General features: G+C 44.2%; 1 protein-coding gene across 1 annotated transcript in view; it reads right to left on the bottom strand.

Moving 5' to 3' along the window:
- Positions 1-18,448, bottom strand: part of LOC311102494 (cysteine-rich motor neuron 1 protein) — a gene marked incomplete at both ends in the record, with an annotated part of 51,351 nt that overhangs the window by 27,259 nt on the left and 5,644 nt on the right. The window contains 2 exons of the mRNA XM_084143853.1: positions 13,254-13,427; positions 13,654-13,815. Coding sequence (XP_083999979.1) covers positions 13,254-13,427; positions 13,654-13,815 — 336 coding nt within the window. The remainder of the gene's footprint in view (positions 1-13,253; positions 13,428-13,653; positions 13,816-18,448) is intronic.

Genomic DNA, 18,448 nt, shown 5'->3' with positions numbered 1-18,448 from the left:
TGTGACAAAACGGCACATTTTACAGTGGCCTTTTATTGTCCCCAGCACAAGGTGCACCTGTGTAATGATCCTGCTGTTTAATCAGCTTCTTGATATGCCACACCTTTCTGGTGGATGGATTATCTTGGCAAAGGAGAAATGTTCACTAACAAGAACGGAAACAAATTGTACAACTTTTGAGAGAAATAAGCTTTTTGTGCGAATGGAACATTTCTGGGATCTTTTATTCAGCTCATGAAACATGGGACCAACACTTTACATGTTGCATTAATATATTTTTTCAGTGTAGAAGGCCTAGCCAACATATAAAGATACAGTGAGGGAAAAAAGTATTTGATCCCCTGCTGATTTTGTAAGTTTGCCCACTGACAAAGACATGATCAGTCTATAATTTTAATGGTAGGTTTATTTGAACAGTGAGAGACAGAGTAACAACAAAAAAATCCAGAATAATGCATGTCAAAAATGTTATAAATTGATTTGCATTTTAATGAGGGAAATAAGTATTTGACCCCTCTGCAAAACATGACTTAGTACTTGGTGGCAAAACCCTTGTTGGCAATCACAGAGGTCAGACGTTTCTTTTAGTTGGCCACCAGGTTTTCACTCATCTCAGGAGGGATTTTGTTCCACTACTCTTTGCAGATCTTCTCCAAGTCATTAAGGTTTCAAGGCTGACGTTTGGCAACTCGAACCTTCAGCTCCCTCCACAGATTTTCTATGCGATTAAGGTCCGGAGACTGGCTAGGCCACTCCAGGACCTTAATGTGCTTCTTCTTGAGCCACTCCTTTGTTGCCTTGGCTGTGTGTTTTGGGTCATTGTCATGCTGGAATACCCATCCACGACCCATTTTCAATGCCCTGGCTGAGGGAAGGAGGTTCTCACCCAAGATTTGATGGTACATGGCCCCGTCCATCGTCCCTTTGATGCGGTGAAGTTGTCCTGTCCCCTTAGCAGAAAAACACCCCCAAAGCTTAATGTTTCCACCTTTATGTTTGACGGTGGGGATGGTGTTCTTGAGGTCATAGGCAGAATTCCTCCTCCTCCAAACACGGCAAGTTGAGTTGATGCCAAAGAGCTCAATTTTGGTCTCATCTGACCACAACACTTTCACCCAGTTCTCCTCTGAATCATTCAGATGTTCATTGGCAAACTTCAGATGGCCCTGTATATGTGCTCTCTTGAGCAGGGGGACCTTGCAGGCGCTGCAAGATTTCAGTCCTTCACGGCGTAGTGTGTTACCAATTGTTTTCTTGGTGACTATGGTCCCAGCTGCTTTGAGATCATTGACAAGATCCTTGCGTGTAGTTCTGGGCTGTAGTTCACCGTTTTCATGATCATTGCAACTCCACGAGGTGAGATCTTGCATGGAGCCCCAGGCCGAGGGAGATTGACAGTTCTTTTGTGTTTCTTCCATTTGCGAATAATCGCACCAACTGTTGTCACCTTCTCACCGAGCTGCTTGGCGATGGACTTGTAGCCCTTTCCAGCCCTGTGTAGGTCTACAATCTTGTCCCTGACATCCTTGGAGAGCTCTTTGGTCTTGGCCATGGTGGAGAGTTTGGAATCTGATTGATTGATTGCTTCTGTGGACAGGTGTCTTTTATACAGGTAACAAACTGAGATTAGGAGCACCCCCTTTAAGAGTGTGCTCCTAATCTCAGCTCGTTACCTGTATAAAAGACACCTGGGAGCCAGAAATCTTTCTGATTGAGAGGGGGTCAAATACTTATTTCCCTCAGTAAAATGCTAATCAATTTATAACATTTTTTACATGCGTTTTTCTGGATTTTTTTGTTGTTATTCTGTCTCTCACTGTTCAAATAAATCTACCATTCAAATTATAGACTGATAATTTCTTTGTCAGTGGGCAAACGTACAAAATCAGCAGGGGATCAAATACTTTTTTCCCTCACTGTATATTTCTTAACCAAAAGAGCAACTTCGCTGATAAACATAAAAACAATTGTCACACGGGTCCAATTGGGTCTGGTCTAGAAACGGACCAGTTAGGTTATGGGTCGGGCCTAGGTCTGGTTATTGTTGGGTGCATTCGGGTTTGGTTCTGATTGTTTTCTGGTCCGTTCGGGGCCGAGTCCCCCTTTAAAAAAATATATTGGGTCCGTTCGGATCCAGGTCTGATTGTCCTCGGGTCCGTTCGGATCCGGGTCTGGTGGTCCTCAGGCCATTTGGTTCCGAATCCAACTTTTTGGATCCTAAAATACCTTTAGCGTGAGGTATCTGTACTGTACGGTTTGCTATAGGAACCTGTGAACAGTGGGGGCAGGCACAAAGCTCGCATTGATAAACTTTGTTACTGAATAGTGTCATAGAGAAGGTGGAAAATTCCGCTGAATTAAGGCGAGCAAAAACACTTTTAACGGTTTTTGGCCTAATCCCTGCATTTGAGTTAAATAAACTTCAGTTAGACAGGCTGATTTTCAGAGGTTTTATTTCTAAGTCAGTGTCAAATCAAATCATATCAAATTGTATTTGTCACATGTGCCGAATACAACAGGTGTAGACTTTACCGTGAAATGCTTACTTTTCCAACAATGCAGAGTTAAAAAGTAAGAAAAGATTAGCAAAAAAACAAACAAGGAAATAGTAACACAATAAAATAACAATAATGAGGCTATATACAAGGAGTACCAGTACCGAGTCAATGTGCAGGGGTACGAGGTAGTTGAGGTAATTGTAGGTAGGGGTAAAAGTGACTAGGCAATCAGGATAGATAATAAACAGAGTAGCAGCAGCGTATGTGAAGAGTGTGTCTATGTGTGAGTGTGTGTACGTGTACTGCTGTCCAACAGAGTGATTTGCATATGAACACTTTTTAAACCATGAATTAAATGTTGTGCAATGTTTGCATTGAATAAAACTTTCAGTGTATTGTATGTGCTCCAGTCAAAGAAAACAGATTGCTTATTCACTTCTAACAATGGGTGGACTGGAGTACGCTGGGAAAACCAGCTGGCAGACATACTATTGTCATTCAAATGAATGATATTGTATCCATTCGTGGAAATGCTCCAAACTTTGGAGGTCCAATTAATATAATTTTCTAAAGGATACATTTATGAGTACAATGGGCAGACACAAAGCTTGGAAACAGCATGGTAAACTCACTGGAGGATAGATTTCAGCACGTTTGTGTTCTATTTAGAAGCACCAATAGGGTAATTAGAGAGTCAGTGGTCACTAGAGCAATCTCTGTATCACAATGGTTGCTATTCTCCAGCTCAAAACAAAAACACAAAGGCCTAATTTGGCATGCTTGATCAATTCAGTCTGTAGAATGGCCAAAATGTTCTCTTGTTGGGGTGGTGAGATAGTATGGAAAACCTAGCAACTCCCTAGCAAAGCCTTAATACACACACACGCACAAACACACACACACGCAGACGCACACACACACACACACAACCGGAAGCCGGGCTTGAGGTGGAATCCAGAAATTGGTTTATTACCACATAATGGGCTATTGTAAACAATGCATATTTCTGGCATCTCAGAAGCCCATTCAAGAAAAAATAACTATTTGTAAATGAGCTTTTTTTCTACAGAGGGCACAGATGCACAGTATTTGTCTGACTACAGCAGCTCTGGTAGGCAGAGGAGGCTGTGTTGACAGCCTGAGTTTACTCATGGAAAAAGCACACAATGTGAGTTCTGTTCAGTGACTGACTTTGGAAGCAAGTCAGCAGAGAACAAAGCTGTCTTAGTACATGGGCTTCTGGTCCGTCCTCAGGTTTTATACAGTTTGTCCGCAAAGGGACACATCAGGCCTGTCTCTCTCTCACAAAAGCTGTGGAGGTCTGGCCACGTGCCCACTGGCGGAGGGGTCTGAAAACGTCTGCGTTGTTCTCTATGTTAAAGAACTAAGTCTGGGAGGTGGCAAAAGGCACAGGGTCACAGGAGAGAGAAACAAAGATGTCTGAACCTCACACTCTGGTTAGAGCAGTTAGGAGGGAGAGCAGCAGCAGCCCACCATCCACACTCAAAAACACACACAGACCTCACAGCTCCTCGCTCTCTCACGCTGAAAAATGGGATCCTGGTGTCCCAGGCAGCAGAGCTGCAGCTGCGGGTCGAGTGTTCTCTGCTCAGAGTAGCTCAACACATACCCTTCCCCGTATTGTCAGATCTCCAATGAGATTGGGCCAGGGAAAGTGAGTGAGAGGCTGAGCTTTTATGATGCTGAAAGGGCTGAACAATGTCTGAGAAAAGGGGACTGATTCTTTTCAATGGGCCATTGTCTACAAATGAGCTGGCACAGAATGCATGGGAGTGGAAGGATGGCACAAGTATGGTCCAAGTTGTATGAAACAGGAACAAAGGGGCCATGAGGGGAGCTTCAAACAGAGTTAACGGTCTCTGGATCAGCCTTAGAAGACACTGAACATAAAACATTATTTGGGCTGTTACACTCTGCAGCTGCCCAGTTTGTGGCCGGGCTAGAGGTGGAGAGCTGGGGCAAGGGCAGGAGGGCAGGGATGGATCTGAGGCTGGGGGCAGGGGCTGGGGCTTGGGTTGGGGCAGGGCTTGATGGCTGGAGCAGGGCAGGGCTCGTGGGTTGAGGCTGGGTCTTGGGAAGAGTTGTGGTGTCTGGTGATCAGGGCTATCAGTTAGGTGACTGGGAGCAGTGAGAGGACTGACAGGCTGAGACAGTGATCCCACCTCGCCTAGCGGGGACGCTCTTTGTCTGAGACGTCACACAAGCTGTGTTTTGTTTCCCCTCTGAAATCAATGCGGTGAGACACACACACACACCCACCCCCACACACACACACACCCAAACACACACAACACACACACTTGGACATGAGCAGGCTCACTGGGCACGACAGGGGCCGTAGTTTCCACAAATGACACACAAACACAGAGCGAGGAGAAGTCTAGCACCTCTGCCAGCTGCTGGCAGTCTGGACTGGCAAGTAATAGCGATACCACAAAGATGCTGCAGCCAAGTAGAACTAATGATGCTTTCAGGGGAAAGAGCCGGGCGGCAGGGAGTGTGGTGCTACAGGTGGGCCAACTCTGTAGTGCGCAGCTTCGTTTGTACCATGGCATCATGGTGGGCACGGCTCCCGTGTCTGAACCGCATCAACTCCAATTCCTCCCTTTTTCCTCCCTCCACTTCCTCCCTTTTAAAAAGTACTCATACGCTTATACTAAACTTTAATACTGCCCCATTTCACCAATGATGTATACAAACACCAGATTGCTAATGCTATGTATTGGCCAATGAGAGGCTTTGAAGCCACCAGTCAGCCATATTGGCACTCCTCAGAAGGAGCAGCCCTCAATAGGAATTAATGGAATTCTACAGAATTTCAATTAAATGTTTCAAGAACAAAATTACATGTATTTAAGTATTTTGTTGTTGTAGTGGGGACAGTAACATTAGTACTCTCTAAAAATGATACTTTAACGGAAATGGTTTTATATACATTACCAGTCAAAAGTTTGGACACACTTACTCATTCAAGGGTTTTTCTTAATTTTTTACTATGTTCTACATTGTAGAATAATAGTGAAGACATCAGAACTATGAAATAACACATATGGAATCATGTACAGTGAGGGGAAAAAAGTATTTGATCCCCTGCTGATTTTGTACGTTTGCCCACTGACAAAGAAATGATCAGTCTATAATTTTAATGGTAGGTTTATTTGAACAGTGAGAGACAAAATCCAGAAAAACGCATGTCAAAAATGTTATAAATTGATTTGCATTTTAATGAGGGAAATAAGTATTTGACCCCTCTGCAAAACATGACTTAGTACTTGGTGGCAAAACCCTTGTTGGCAATCACAGAGGACAGACATTTCTTGTAGTTGGCCACCAGGTTTGCACACATCTCAGGAGGGATGTTGTTCCACTCCTCTTTGCAGATCTTCACTAAGTCATTAAGGTTTCGAGGCTGACGTTTGGCAACTCGAACCTTCAGCTCCCTCCACAGATTTTCTATGGGATTAAGGTCTGGAGACTGGCTAGGCCACTCCAGGACCTTAATGTGCTTCTTCTTGAGCCACTCCTTTGTTGCCTTGGCTGTGTGTTTTGGGTCATTGTCATGCTGGAATACCCATCCACGACCCATTTTCAATGCCCTGGCTGAGGGAAGGAGGTTCTCACCCAAGATTTGATGGTACATGGCCCCGTCCATCGTCCCTTTGATGCGGTAAAGTTGTCCTGTCTCCTTAGCAGAAAAACACCCCCAAAGAATAATGTTTCCACCTCTATGTTTGATGGTGGGGATGGTGTTCTTGGGGTCATAGGCAGCATTCCTCCTCCTCCAAACACGGCGAGTTGAGTTGATACCAAAGAGCTCCATTTTGGTCTCATCTGACCACAACACTTCCACCCAGTTCTCCTCTGAATCATTCAGATGTTCATTGGCAAACTTCAGACGGGCCTGTATATGTGCTTTCTTGAGCAGGGGGAGCTTGCGGGAGCTGCAGGATTTCAGTCCATCACGGCGTAGTGTGTTACCAATTGTTTTCTTGGTGACTATGGTCCCAGCTGCCTTGAGATCATTGACAAGATCCTCTCGTGTAGTTTTGGGCTGATTCCTCTCCGTTCTCATGATCATTGCAACTCCACGAGGTGAGATCTTGCATGGAGCCCCAGGCCAAGGGAGATTGACAGTTATTTTGTGTTTCTTCCATTTGCACCAACTGTTGTTACCTTCTCACCAAGCTGCTTGGCGATGGTCTTGTAGCCCATTCCAGCCTTGTGTAGGTCTACAATCTTGTCCCTGACATCCTTGGAGAGCTCTTTGGTCTTGGCCATGGTGGATAGTTTGGAATCTGATTGATTGATTGCTTCTGTGGCAGGTGTCTTTTATACAGGTAACAAGCTGAGATTAGGAGCACTCCCTTTAAGAGTGTGCTCCTAATTTCAGCTCGTTACCTGTATAAAAGAGACCTGGGAGCCAGAAATCTTTCTGATTGAGAGGGTGTCAAATACTTATTTCCCTCATTAAAATGCAAATCAATTTATAACATTTTTGACATGCGTTTTTCTGGATTTTTTAAAATAAGCAAAGAGAAACGACAGTCCATCATTACTTTAAGACATGAAGGTCAGTCAATCCACAAAATGTCAAGAACTTTGAACGTTTCTTCAAGTGCAGTCGCAAAAACCTTCAAGCGCCATGATGAAAATGGCTCTCATGAGGACCGCCACAGGAAAGGAAGACCCAGAGTTACCTCTGCTGCAGAGGATAAGTTCATTAGAGTTAACTGCACCTCAGATTGCAGCCCAAATAAATGCTTCACTGAAGTCAAGTAACAGACAGATCTCAACATCAACTGTTCAGAGGAGACTGCGTGAATCAGGCCTTCATGGTCGAATTGCTGCAAAGAAACCAACACTAAAGGACACCAATAATAAGAAGAGACTTGCTTGGGCCAAGAAACACAAGCAATGGACATTAGACCGGTGGAAATCTGTCCTTTGGTCTGATGAGCCATGAGACTCCTGAACAGCTAATCATGGCTACCCGGACTATTTGCATTGCCCCCCCCCCCCACCCCACCCCAACACCCTCTTTTACGCTGCTGCTACTCTGTTTATTATTTATGCATAGTTACTTTAACTCTACCCACATGTACATATTACCTCAATTACCTCGACTAACCAGTGCCCTCGCACATTGACTCTGTACCGGTACCCCCTGTATATACAGTAACCTCCCTACTGTTATTTTATTTTACTGCTGCTCTTTAATTATTTGCTTTGTTGGTTAAGGGCTTGTAAGTAAGCATTTCACTGTAATGTCTACACCTGTTGTATTCAGCGCATGTGGCAAATACAATTTGATTTGATTTGATGAGTCCAAATTTGAGATTTTTTGGTTCCAACCACAGTGTCTTTGTGAGACACAGAGTAGGTGAACGGATGATCTCTGCATGTGTGGTTCTCACCGTGAAGCATGGAGGAGGAGGTGTGATGGTGTGGGGGTGCTTTGCTGGTGACACTGTCTGTGATTTATTTAGAATTCAAGCTACACTTAACCAGCATGGCTACCACAGCATTCTGCAGCGATACGCCATCCCATCTGGTTTGCGCTTAGTGGGACTATCATTTGTTTTTCAACAGGACAATGACCCAAAACAAACCTCCAGGATGTGTAAGGGCAATTTGACCAAGGAGAGTGATGGAGTGCTGCATCAGATGACCTGGCCTCCACAATTACCCGACCTCAACTCAATTGAGATGGTTTGGGATGAGTTGGACCGCAGAGTGAAGGAAAAGCAGCCAACAAGTGCTCAGCATATGTGGGAACTCCTTCAAGACTGTTGGAAAAGCATTCCTCGTGAAGCTGGTTGAGAGAATGCCAAGAGTGTGCAAAGCTGTCATCAAGGCAAAGGGTGGCTACTTTGAAGAATCTCAAATATAAAATATATTTTGATTACTACATGATTCCATATGTGTTATTTCACAGTTCTGATATCTTCACTATTATTCTACAATGTAGAAAATAGTACAAAAATAAAGAAAAACCCTGGAATGAGTAGGTGTGTCTAAACTTTTGACTGGTGCTATATATATATATATATATATATATATATATATATATATATATATATATATATATATATATATATATATATATACAGTGGGGAAAAAAAGTATTTAGTCAGCCACCAATTGTGCAAGTTCTCCCACTTAAAAAGATGAGAGAGGCCTGTAATTTTCATCATAGGTACACGTCAACTATTACAGACAAATTGAGATTTTTTTTTTCAGAAAATCACATTGTAGGATTTTTTATGAATTTATTTGCAAATTATGGTGGAAAATAAGTATTTGGTCACCTACAAACAAGCAAGATTTCTGGCTCTCACAGACCTGTAACTTCTTCTTTAAGAGGCTCCTCTGTCCTCCACTCGTTACCTGTATTAATGGCACCTGTTTGAACTTGTTATCAGTATAAAAGACACATGTCCACAACCTCAAACAGTCACACTCCAAACTCCACTATGGCCAAGACCAAAGAGCTGTCAAAGGACACCATAAACAAAATTGTAGACCTGCACCAGGCTGGGAAGACTGAATCTGCAATAGGTAAGCAGCTTGGTTTGAAGAAATCAACTGTGGGAGCAATTATTAGGAAATGGAAGACATACAAGACCACTGATAATCTCCCTCGATCTGGAGCTCCACGCAAGATCTCACCCCTTGGGGTCAAAATTATCACAAGAACGGTGAGCAAAAATCCCAGAACCACACGGGGGGACCTAGTGAATGACCGGCAGAGAGCTGGGACCAAAGTAACAAAGCCTACCATCAGTAACACACTACGCCGCCAGGGACTCAAATCCTGCAGTGCAAGACGTGTCCCCCTGCTTAAGCCAGTACATGTCCAGGCCCGTCTGAAGTTTGCTAGAGTGCATTTGGATGATCCAGAAGAGGATTGGGAGAATGTCATATGGTCAGATGAAACCAAAATATAACTTTTTGGTAAAAACTCAACTCGTCGTGTTTGGAGGACAAAGAATGCTGAGTTGCATCCAAAGAACACCATACCTACTGTGAAGCATGGGGGTGGAAACAACATGATTTGGGTCTGTTTTTCTGCAAAGGGACCAGGACGACTGATCCATGTAAAGGAAAGAATGAATGGGGCCATGTATCGTGAGATTTTGAGTGAAAACCTTTTTCCATCAGCAAGGGCATTGAAGATGAAACGTGGCTGGGTCTTTCAGCATGACAATGATCCCAAACACACCGCCCGGGCAACGAAGGAGTGGCTTCGTAAGAAGCATTTCAAGGTCCTGGAGTGCCCTAGCCAGTCTCCAGATCTCAACCCCATAGAAAATCTTTGGAGGGAGTTGAAAGTCTGTGTTGCCCAGCGACAGCCCCAAAACATCACTGCTATAGACGAGACCTGCATGGAGGAATGGACTAAAATACCAGCAACAGTGTGTGATAACCTTGTGAAGACTTACAGAAAACGTTTGACCTGTGTCATTGCCAACAAAGGGTATATAACAAAGCATTGAGAAACTTTTGTTATTGACCAAATACTTATTTTCCACCATAATTTGCAAATCAATTCATTAAAAATCCTACAATGTGATTTTCTGGATTTTTTTTCCTCATTTTGTCTGTCATAGTTGACGTGTACCTATGATGAAAATTACAGGCCTCTCTCATCTTTTTAAGTGGGAGAACTTGCACAATTGGTGGCTGACTAAATACTTTTTTTCCCCACTGTATATATTCTTTATGTTTAGCTCACATAATATAATTTTAACTTATGAATGATGGTGTCTGTAATATAATAAATCTGGCAAAAATTAATGTTTACATTAATAAATGCATTTCTTTAGCTTCCAATATATTTTTAACAATGGAGGAGGAGTACCAACATGGAGGCATGGTGACTTCAAAACAGTGTGTCAGTATATATGTAATTGCATTTCAACCATATTAACCTTCTGAGGTTAGCCATGAGGACCAGCGCATGGTTGGGAGTTTAAAGTACATTGATGTAACGTGATATACAGTAGTTGTGCAAAATCCACCTTCCATTTTCCCAGAGCTGCTCTCTGTAGGCCATTACAACATTAGGTCATATCAGCAACATGAATCAAATCAAAGTATTAAGAGCTACAGAACAAGCCCCTCTTCTGAAGGCCACATCGGGAAACTCCTTGCGCACAGCAGCTCAAAGCCTTATCATTAATCAAAGCCATAAAAGCACACACAGGGCCGGAGAACTAAGCACAGACCCCAGGCCATTTCCTGCACTTGACACAAATAACTTGTCAAGATGGCTTCCCTGACTTCCCCTAGCCGGCTCCCTAGCTGGCTGCCTGGCCTGGCCTCTTCCTCTTCGCCTAATCTGATCAATCCTCAGATTCTGTCTAATACTTCCTCCTTCCTCCATGGTGCCTGTGTCAATGTCACCTAACAGCTCCCATCATGACATTGACCGCCGTGCGTCAGCATACCTAAAGTACATATATAGAGAGCCTTTACAGATACTAAGAGATGGCTGTTGGTGATCAAGTGCTGCAGAAAGTGAAGTAGCAAATGAGGTTTGTGCCCCAAGTCTTCAAACAAACAGTAAACAGGAACACTAGTCAGGACGGTCGGCTGGCCTCAGAAGGCTACGCTACTCTCTGAGCATTAAGAGCCAGTCCTAAACCACTACCATGTGTAAATGTACATGCCCCAAGCAACGACAGGGGATGCTATGTTCAAATACAGGGCGGAAAAAGTACTTAAAGTACTGGCAACAAGGTCAGCATTCTTCTTCAACTGTGTGTGAAGAGGGGTTGGAATCACTGTAACTCTCATGCAGCCAAACCAGAGCTTATATTATACGTAGACATCACGTGCTAAGGGACACATTCACCCAGAGCTAAATCACTACTTGATGAGATGGGTAGGCCAATGGCCCCTCTAAACAACCTGCCACTATGCTAGCAGGAGCACTGCAACCAGGGTTACTTATCATAATAAAAGCACTGACGACAGACAGCAAGATCTCCACCAAGCCAGTCAAACAAAACAAGTTAATTATGACTGCCCTGAACACACACACACACACACACACACACACACACACACACACACACACACACACACACACACACACACACACGCAAACACCCCTTACTTAATTATGGGCTGTCGGAAGGGTGTGTGTGGAGTGGTGAAAACCCATAAGCTGCTGAAAATTGTTGTTTACTGTTTTCAGTGTTTTAATTTCACGCTGTCATCCTCTCTTGGCCGCGTTTGACGACAAGAAGTTGCGAAATGCAGCAGACGACTAGTGTATATTTTTCATAGTGACACAGGAGAGGGTGATGACACTCTCGCTCAACAATACAATATGAGCACTGTTTCCCACATGTCTAGAGGGATTTACTGAACAAATTTGGCTTAGGAGAAATATCCAAATACACAGCCAAGGGACTGTAAATGCTCTGTAACAACCCCAGCATTTCTTTGTAGATCTAATAACCTCAGATAGGCCTCTATGGCACGTCGCCGGCTACCATACTACAGCTACACTGGCTGCTCTACCCCATACATCATTATATTATCAGGAATGATACAGATTTGCAACAACAGATTTTTGTCATTTTCCAACTGAACTATCAAATAAAAAAAAGGAATGAAAGCACAAATATAATCAAATCTAAAACAAACTTTTTAGTTCTGAATCTAGTCAAATCAAATCAAATTGTATTTGTCACATGCGACTATACCGTGAAATGTTTGCTTATGAGCCCTTTCCAATGATGCAGAGTAAAAAAAGTATAATAAAAATATGAATAAAAAATATAAGAATAAAAACATGTCTTGAATTGGGCCTACTAAGCCGAACAAATGTGCTCCAGTCCTCAGTAAACTGACGTGAGTCGAGCTTTCTGGCACAATGTGGTTGTGCATTATTATAAAGCAGATAATGAGATCTTCCCACTAACACAACGAGAGAGAGAGAGTATCTGAGTTCACTCACTGGCACTTTTTCAATGAGACCAATGTTCTTCATACATACAGAGAGAGCTGCCATATTGGCTTTATGCATCTCTCTCACAGTTCTGTCAAAGGGGCGAAATAGAACCCACCTCAATAACAATTCTCACTTAGAAGTGCCAGTCAGAGAGGCAGCTACATGGATACTTACCCTTGGCCTCTCTATGAAACACATTTAAACAAACAGCCCATAATAGTCACTCTGGTACCTGAGCTCTGTGGAGTTCCATCTTCCTCCTCACTCAGTGTTTTAACACTGGACAGGGACAGCATTCAGCCAACACACTATACTGTTACACTTTACAGCCTGAACACTGTGTAAGTAGATTTCTAACACTTCATATTTCCACAGTGGATTCTCCTCATAATGGAACCTCTCTCTGCCTCTCTGTCTGTCTCAGTGTTGGCATGGAAAGGACTTTGAAATAGACTGACTGGTTGTCTACTACACCTCTGTGATTTTTCACAGGTTGTGCTGACTCGCTGTACTGTATGAGTCAGGTAGCACATTACTCTATGTAAATATTAGGGTACATACCTTTCACTATTACCGCATATGCTTAATACGCTAAGATCAACTCAAATAGAGATCGCGTAAAAGACAGCGATACAATAATTTTGTAGGATAAAAAAGGTCAGCTCTGTTTTTGTTCACTGTATCAGCTATTATATCAGCCCCCTTTCTGCAACATGACTTGAGCAGTTGTTGGTTAGTTTTGGGTTAGTTTTGGGTTAGTTCAAGGTTACCTGCAGCCTCCTGGCACTGGCTGCGGTTGATGTAGGCGAAGTGGTGGTGGCAGCTCTGGGACTCACACACACAGCCCTGTGCTGTCAGGTTGCACCCAGAAAACATGCAGGCTGGGTTGGAGGGGCCCACAAACTTCTCCCTGTGCCTGTCCCGGTGCTCATGTCTACGGCTCTCTAAAAGAAAGAGAAGGGGAGACAGGACATAGTCAGTCATCGTGAGTCACTGACAATGGCACTACACAGATCCACGCTGGGGCACCCTCAGACAAAGCCTGAGCATGTGTGTCATCACTAAGATATGTTACTAGCGTTAGTCACCAGCGTTCAACATCTGGTATGGATTAGCAACGTTCAATGAATTGCATTCTTTGCTCCTGACTGCTAGTTGTGGGAGACTCACCTGTCTTGCTGGCCCTCATGCAGGATTCCATGTCAGGGTAGGAGAAGGAGCCCAGGCAGGATTGACGGGAGTCACACACACACATGGCCCCCGCTCTGTCACAGCCCGTCTGCAGGGGGCAGCGCTCATCCTCCAACCCAGCCTCTGGGCTGTCAGGCAGAACTGTGGAGAAGAGGAGATGTGATATTAGAGGAGAGAAGAAGAAGAGAAGCATCATCAGAGCGATGCAGTGCAGTGTAGTGGGGCCTGGGCTGCATCAGCCATCCCTCCCTGATCTGTTCCTGTCCTGCATATCGTGCCATGCCACTGCAGTTGAGCTGATGTGTTTGCTTTTGTTCCACAGCGAAGGTCCCTCCCAGGGTTCCCCTCTGCTGGCTGTCCTGATTCCTCCTCTGCTGTCTGTGTGCCACCACCTACACCATGGCCTATGCCAAACCTTGTGATTAGTGTTTCATTTTAAGGTTTTTTAAAAAGCGCCTTTCCCTCATTTTCAGGTCAACCATGTTACATGAACTGAACTCTCATTCTAATATAGTGAAACTATTCATTTTAATTATTATTTTCTACAAAAGAAACATTGAACATCTGATAGTCAAATCATGGTGTAAAAGTAGGTTAGCTGGTTCTATTCTTTTTGGCCCTTTTCTGGTGTTTTGTGGTGGAAAACTGAGTGGGTCGAGTCTAACACGTCAACCTTGTTACCCATAGATAGACAGGCTAGTAATGTTACAAATATATATAATTTGCTGAAACTTCATTCAGTTGCCCCTCCCTGTTGCCACAACAAGCTTCCATTCCCCCTGTCACAAGGGGATTTATGAATGATTTAAAATGAAATCGTCAACCCTGTTACGGTCAACCCTGTTACTTTATTTGGCACTTAATAGTCACTTACAATAGTATTTTATTTATTTAACCTCTTGAGATGGGAAAACGTGTTTTTTATTAAGGTGAACATGTGCTCATCATGACAGAATGTAAAAATGATGTTGTAGCGGGTGATTTGGACGGAGTCAGGCGCAGGAGGGGAAGATCACAGAATAAATTGTTTATTCAGCCAATACAGCGGTTTGCAGCAATGCGTAGAACAAATACAGTGCGGTATAACGGTGCACTGGAGGAAAAAAAACACACGGGTGAATATCCCGCCGATAACAGTACATAAAGCTTCACCGAGCTATCGACACCTCCACATGAAACAATCACACACAAAGACATGGGGGGCAGAGGGAACACTTATACAGGGACTGATGAGGGGATATGAACCAGGTGTGTGTAAAAACAAGACAAAACAAATGGAATGATGAGATGAGGAGCGGCAGTGGCTAGAAGGCCGGTGACGACGAACACTGAAGCCTGCCCGAACAAGGAGAGTATGCAGCTTCGGAGGAAGTCGTGACATATGTGAAATACATTTTTTATAATTCACTACCCAAAAGGGACTCATTCCGTGGAACGACCCAGCTTCTCCAGGCTGAGCTCTACACAAACACATCTAATGACAATGGTGGGTGGAGGACGGAGGGGAGACAGGGCCCCTATCACCATGTGGCTTAATTACCACCAAACCCCTGGGATCAGAAGACCCACCACGTCAGCTGCTGGGGCGAGCCCCCCTCTCTGCTCCTCAGGGACCCCCACAGGGTGGCTCTGTTCATGCCTGATGCAGTGCTGCCTGCCACAGAGTAAACAGGCTCAAACAGAACACGCCACAGCGCTCTGCTCCTCTCCTCTCCTCTCCCTCCAAAGGCTTAGCACCTGGGCCTCAATCAACAATGTAGAGACTTGATTACTGCTTATCAAAATACTCTGGCTTCTCTCACAGACACGTTTACAACTGTTGTAGAAAATGAGTGCCTGTGCAGTAATCAGTGTGGGTGTACTTTTCATTCTTTCCTTTCAGAAAGGGAGGCCTTGCTTTCATACTCTGCTAGGGGCCAGGAGACAATGCGGTGATGATTCATTAAATACAATTATTTTTTAAACAATTAGTTCACCTTTATTTAACCAGGTAAGCCAGTTGAGAACAAGTTCTCATTTACAACTGCGACCTGGCCAAGATAAAGCAAAGCAGTGCGATAAAAACAACAACAACACAGAGTTACATATGGGATAAATAAAAACGTACAGTCAATAACACAATAGATAATCTATATACAGTGTGTGCAAATGTAGTAAGTTATGGAGGTAAGGCAATAAATAGGCCATAGTGCAAAATAATTACAATTTAGTATTAACACTGGAATGATAGATGTGCAGAAGATGATGTGCAAATAGAGATCCTGGGGTGCAAATGAGCAAAATAAATAACAATATGGGGATGAGGTAGTTGGGTGGGCTAATTACAGATGGGCTGTGTACAGGTGCAGTGATCGGTAAGTTGGCGACGAATATGTAGTGAGGGCCAGCCAACGAGAGCGTACAGGTCACAATGGTGGGTAGTATATGGGGCTTTGGTGACAAAACGGATGGCACTGTGATAGACTGCATCCAGTTTGCTGAGTAGAGTGTTGGAGCCTATTTTGTAAATGACTTCGCCGAAGTCAAGGATCGGTAGGATAGTCAGTTTTACGAGGGCATGTTTGGCAACATGAGTGAAGGAGGCTTTGTTGTGAAATAGGAAGCCGATTCTAGATTTAACTTTGGATTGGAGATGCTTAATGTGAGTCTGGAAGGAGAGTTTACGGTCTAACCAGACACCTAGGTATTTGTAGTTGTCCACATATTCTAAGTCAGACCCGCCGAGAGTAGTGATTCTAGTCGGGCGGGCGGGTGCAAGCAGCGTTCGATTGAAGAGCATGCATTTAGTTTTACTAGCGTTTAAGAGCAGTTGGAGGCTACGGAAGGAGTGCTGTATGGCATTGAAGCTCGTTTGGAGGTTTGTTGACACAGTGTCCAATGAAGGGCCAGATGTATACAAAATGGTGTCGCCTGCGTAGAGGTGGATCTAAGAGTCACCAGCAGCAAGAGCGACATCATTGATATACACAGAGAATAGAGTCGGCCCGAGAATTGAACCCTGTGGCACCCCCATAGAGACTGCCATAGGTCCAGACAACAGGCCCTCCGATTTGACACATTGAACTCTATCTGAGAAGTATTTGGTGAACCAGGCAAAGGCAGTCATTTGAGAAAACAAGGCTATTTAGTCTGACAATAAGAATGAGGTGATTGACGGAGTCGAAAGCCTTGGCCAGGTCGATGAAGACGGCTGCACAGTACTGTCTTTTATCGATCGCGGTTATAATATTGTTTAGGACATTGAGCGTGGCTGAGGTGCACCCATGACCAGCTCGGAAACCAGATTGCATAGCGCAGAAGGTACGGTGGGATTCGAAATGGTCGGTGATCTGTTTGTTAACTTGGCTTTCAAATACTTTCGAAAGGTAGGGCAGGATGGATATAGATCTGTAACAGTTTGGATCTAGAGTGTCACCCCCTTTGAAGAGGGGGATGACAGCGGCAGATTTCCAATCTCTGGGGATCTCAGACGATACAAAAGAGAGGTTGAACAGGCTGGTAATAGGGGTTGCGACAATTTCTTCGGCTAATTTTAGAAAGAAAGGGTCTAGATTGTCTAGCCCAGCTGATTTGTAGGGGTCCAGATTTTGCAGCTCTTTCAGAACATCAGCTATCTGAATTTGGGTGAAGGAGAAGCGGGGGGGGGGGGGGGGGGGCATGGGCAAGTTGCAGTGGAGGGTGCAGAGCTGTTGTCCGGGGTAGGGGTAGCCAGGTGGAAAGCATGGCCAGCCGTAGCAAAATGCTTGTTGAAATTTTCGATTATCGTAGATTTATCGGTAGTGACAGTGTTTCCTAGCCTCAGTGCAGTGGGCAGCTGGGAGGAGGTGCTCTTATTCTCCATGGACTTTACAGTGTCCCAAAACTTTTTGGAGTTAGTGCTACAGGATGCACATTTCTGTTTGAAAAAGCTTTTTTGCTTTCCTAACTGATTGTGTATTTTACTTCCTGACTTCCCTGAAAAGTTGCATATCGCGGGGGCTGTTCGATGCTAATGCAGTACGTCACAGGATGTTTTTATGCTAGTCAAGGGCAGTCAAGTCTGGGGTGAACCAGGGGCTATATCTGTTCTTAGTTCTGAATTTTTGGAATGGGGCATGCTTATTTAAGATGGAGAGGAAAGCACTTTTAAAGAACAACCAGGCATCCTCTACTGATGGAATGAGGTCAATATCCATCCAGGATACCCGGGCCAGGTCAATTAGAAAGGCCTGCTTGCTGAAGTGTTTTAGGGAGCGTTTGACAGTGATGAGGGGTGGTCGTTTGACCGCGGACCCATTACGGACGCACGCAATGAGGCAGTGATCGCTGAGATCCTGGTTGAAGACAGTGGAGGTGTATTTAGAGGGTAAATTAGTCAGGATGATATCTATGAGGGTGCCATTGTTAATGGATTTAGGGTTGTACCTGGTAGGTTCCTTGATAATTTGTGTGAGATTGTGGGCATCTAGTTTAGATTGTAGGACGGCCGGGGTGTTAAGCATATCCCAGTTTAGGTCACCAAGCAATACGAACTCTGAGGATAGATGGGGGCAATCAATTCACATATGGTGTCCAGGGCACAGCTGGGGGCTGAGGGGGGTCTGTAGCAAGCGGCAACAGTGAGAGACTTATTTCTGGAAAAGTGGATTTTTAGAAGTAGAAGCTCAAACTGTTTGGGCACAGACCTGGATAGTATGATAGAGCACTGCAGGCTATCGCTACAGTAGATTGCAACTCCCTTTGGCAGTGCTATCTAGACGGAAAATGTTGTAGTTGGGAATGGACATTTCTGAAT

This window comes from Coregonus lavaretus (assembly GCF_964263955.1).
Source record: "Coregonus lavaretus genome assembly, chromosome: 27".
In the NCBI taxonomy this organism is placed as follows: Eukaryota; Metazoa; Chordata; class Actinopteri; order Salmoniformes; family Salmonidae; genus Coregonus; species Coregonus lavaretus.
Note: the sequence above shows the minus strand (reverse complement) of the source record. Positions and strands in the feature narration are given on the sequence as shown.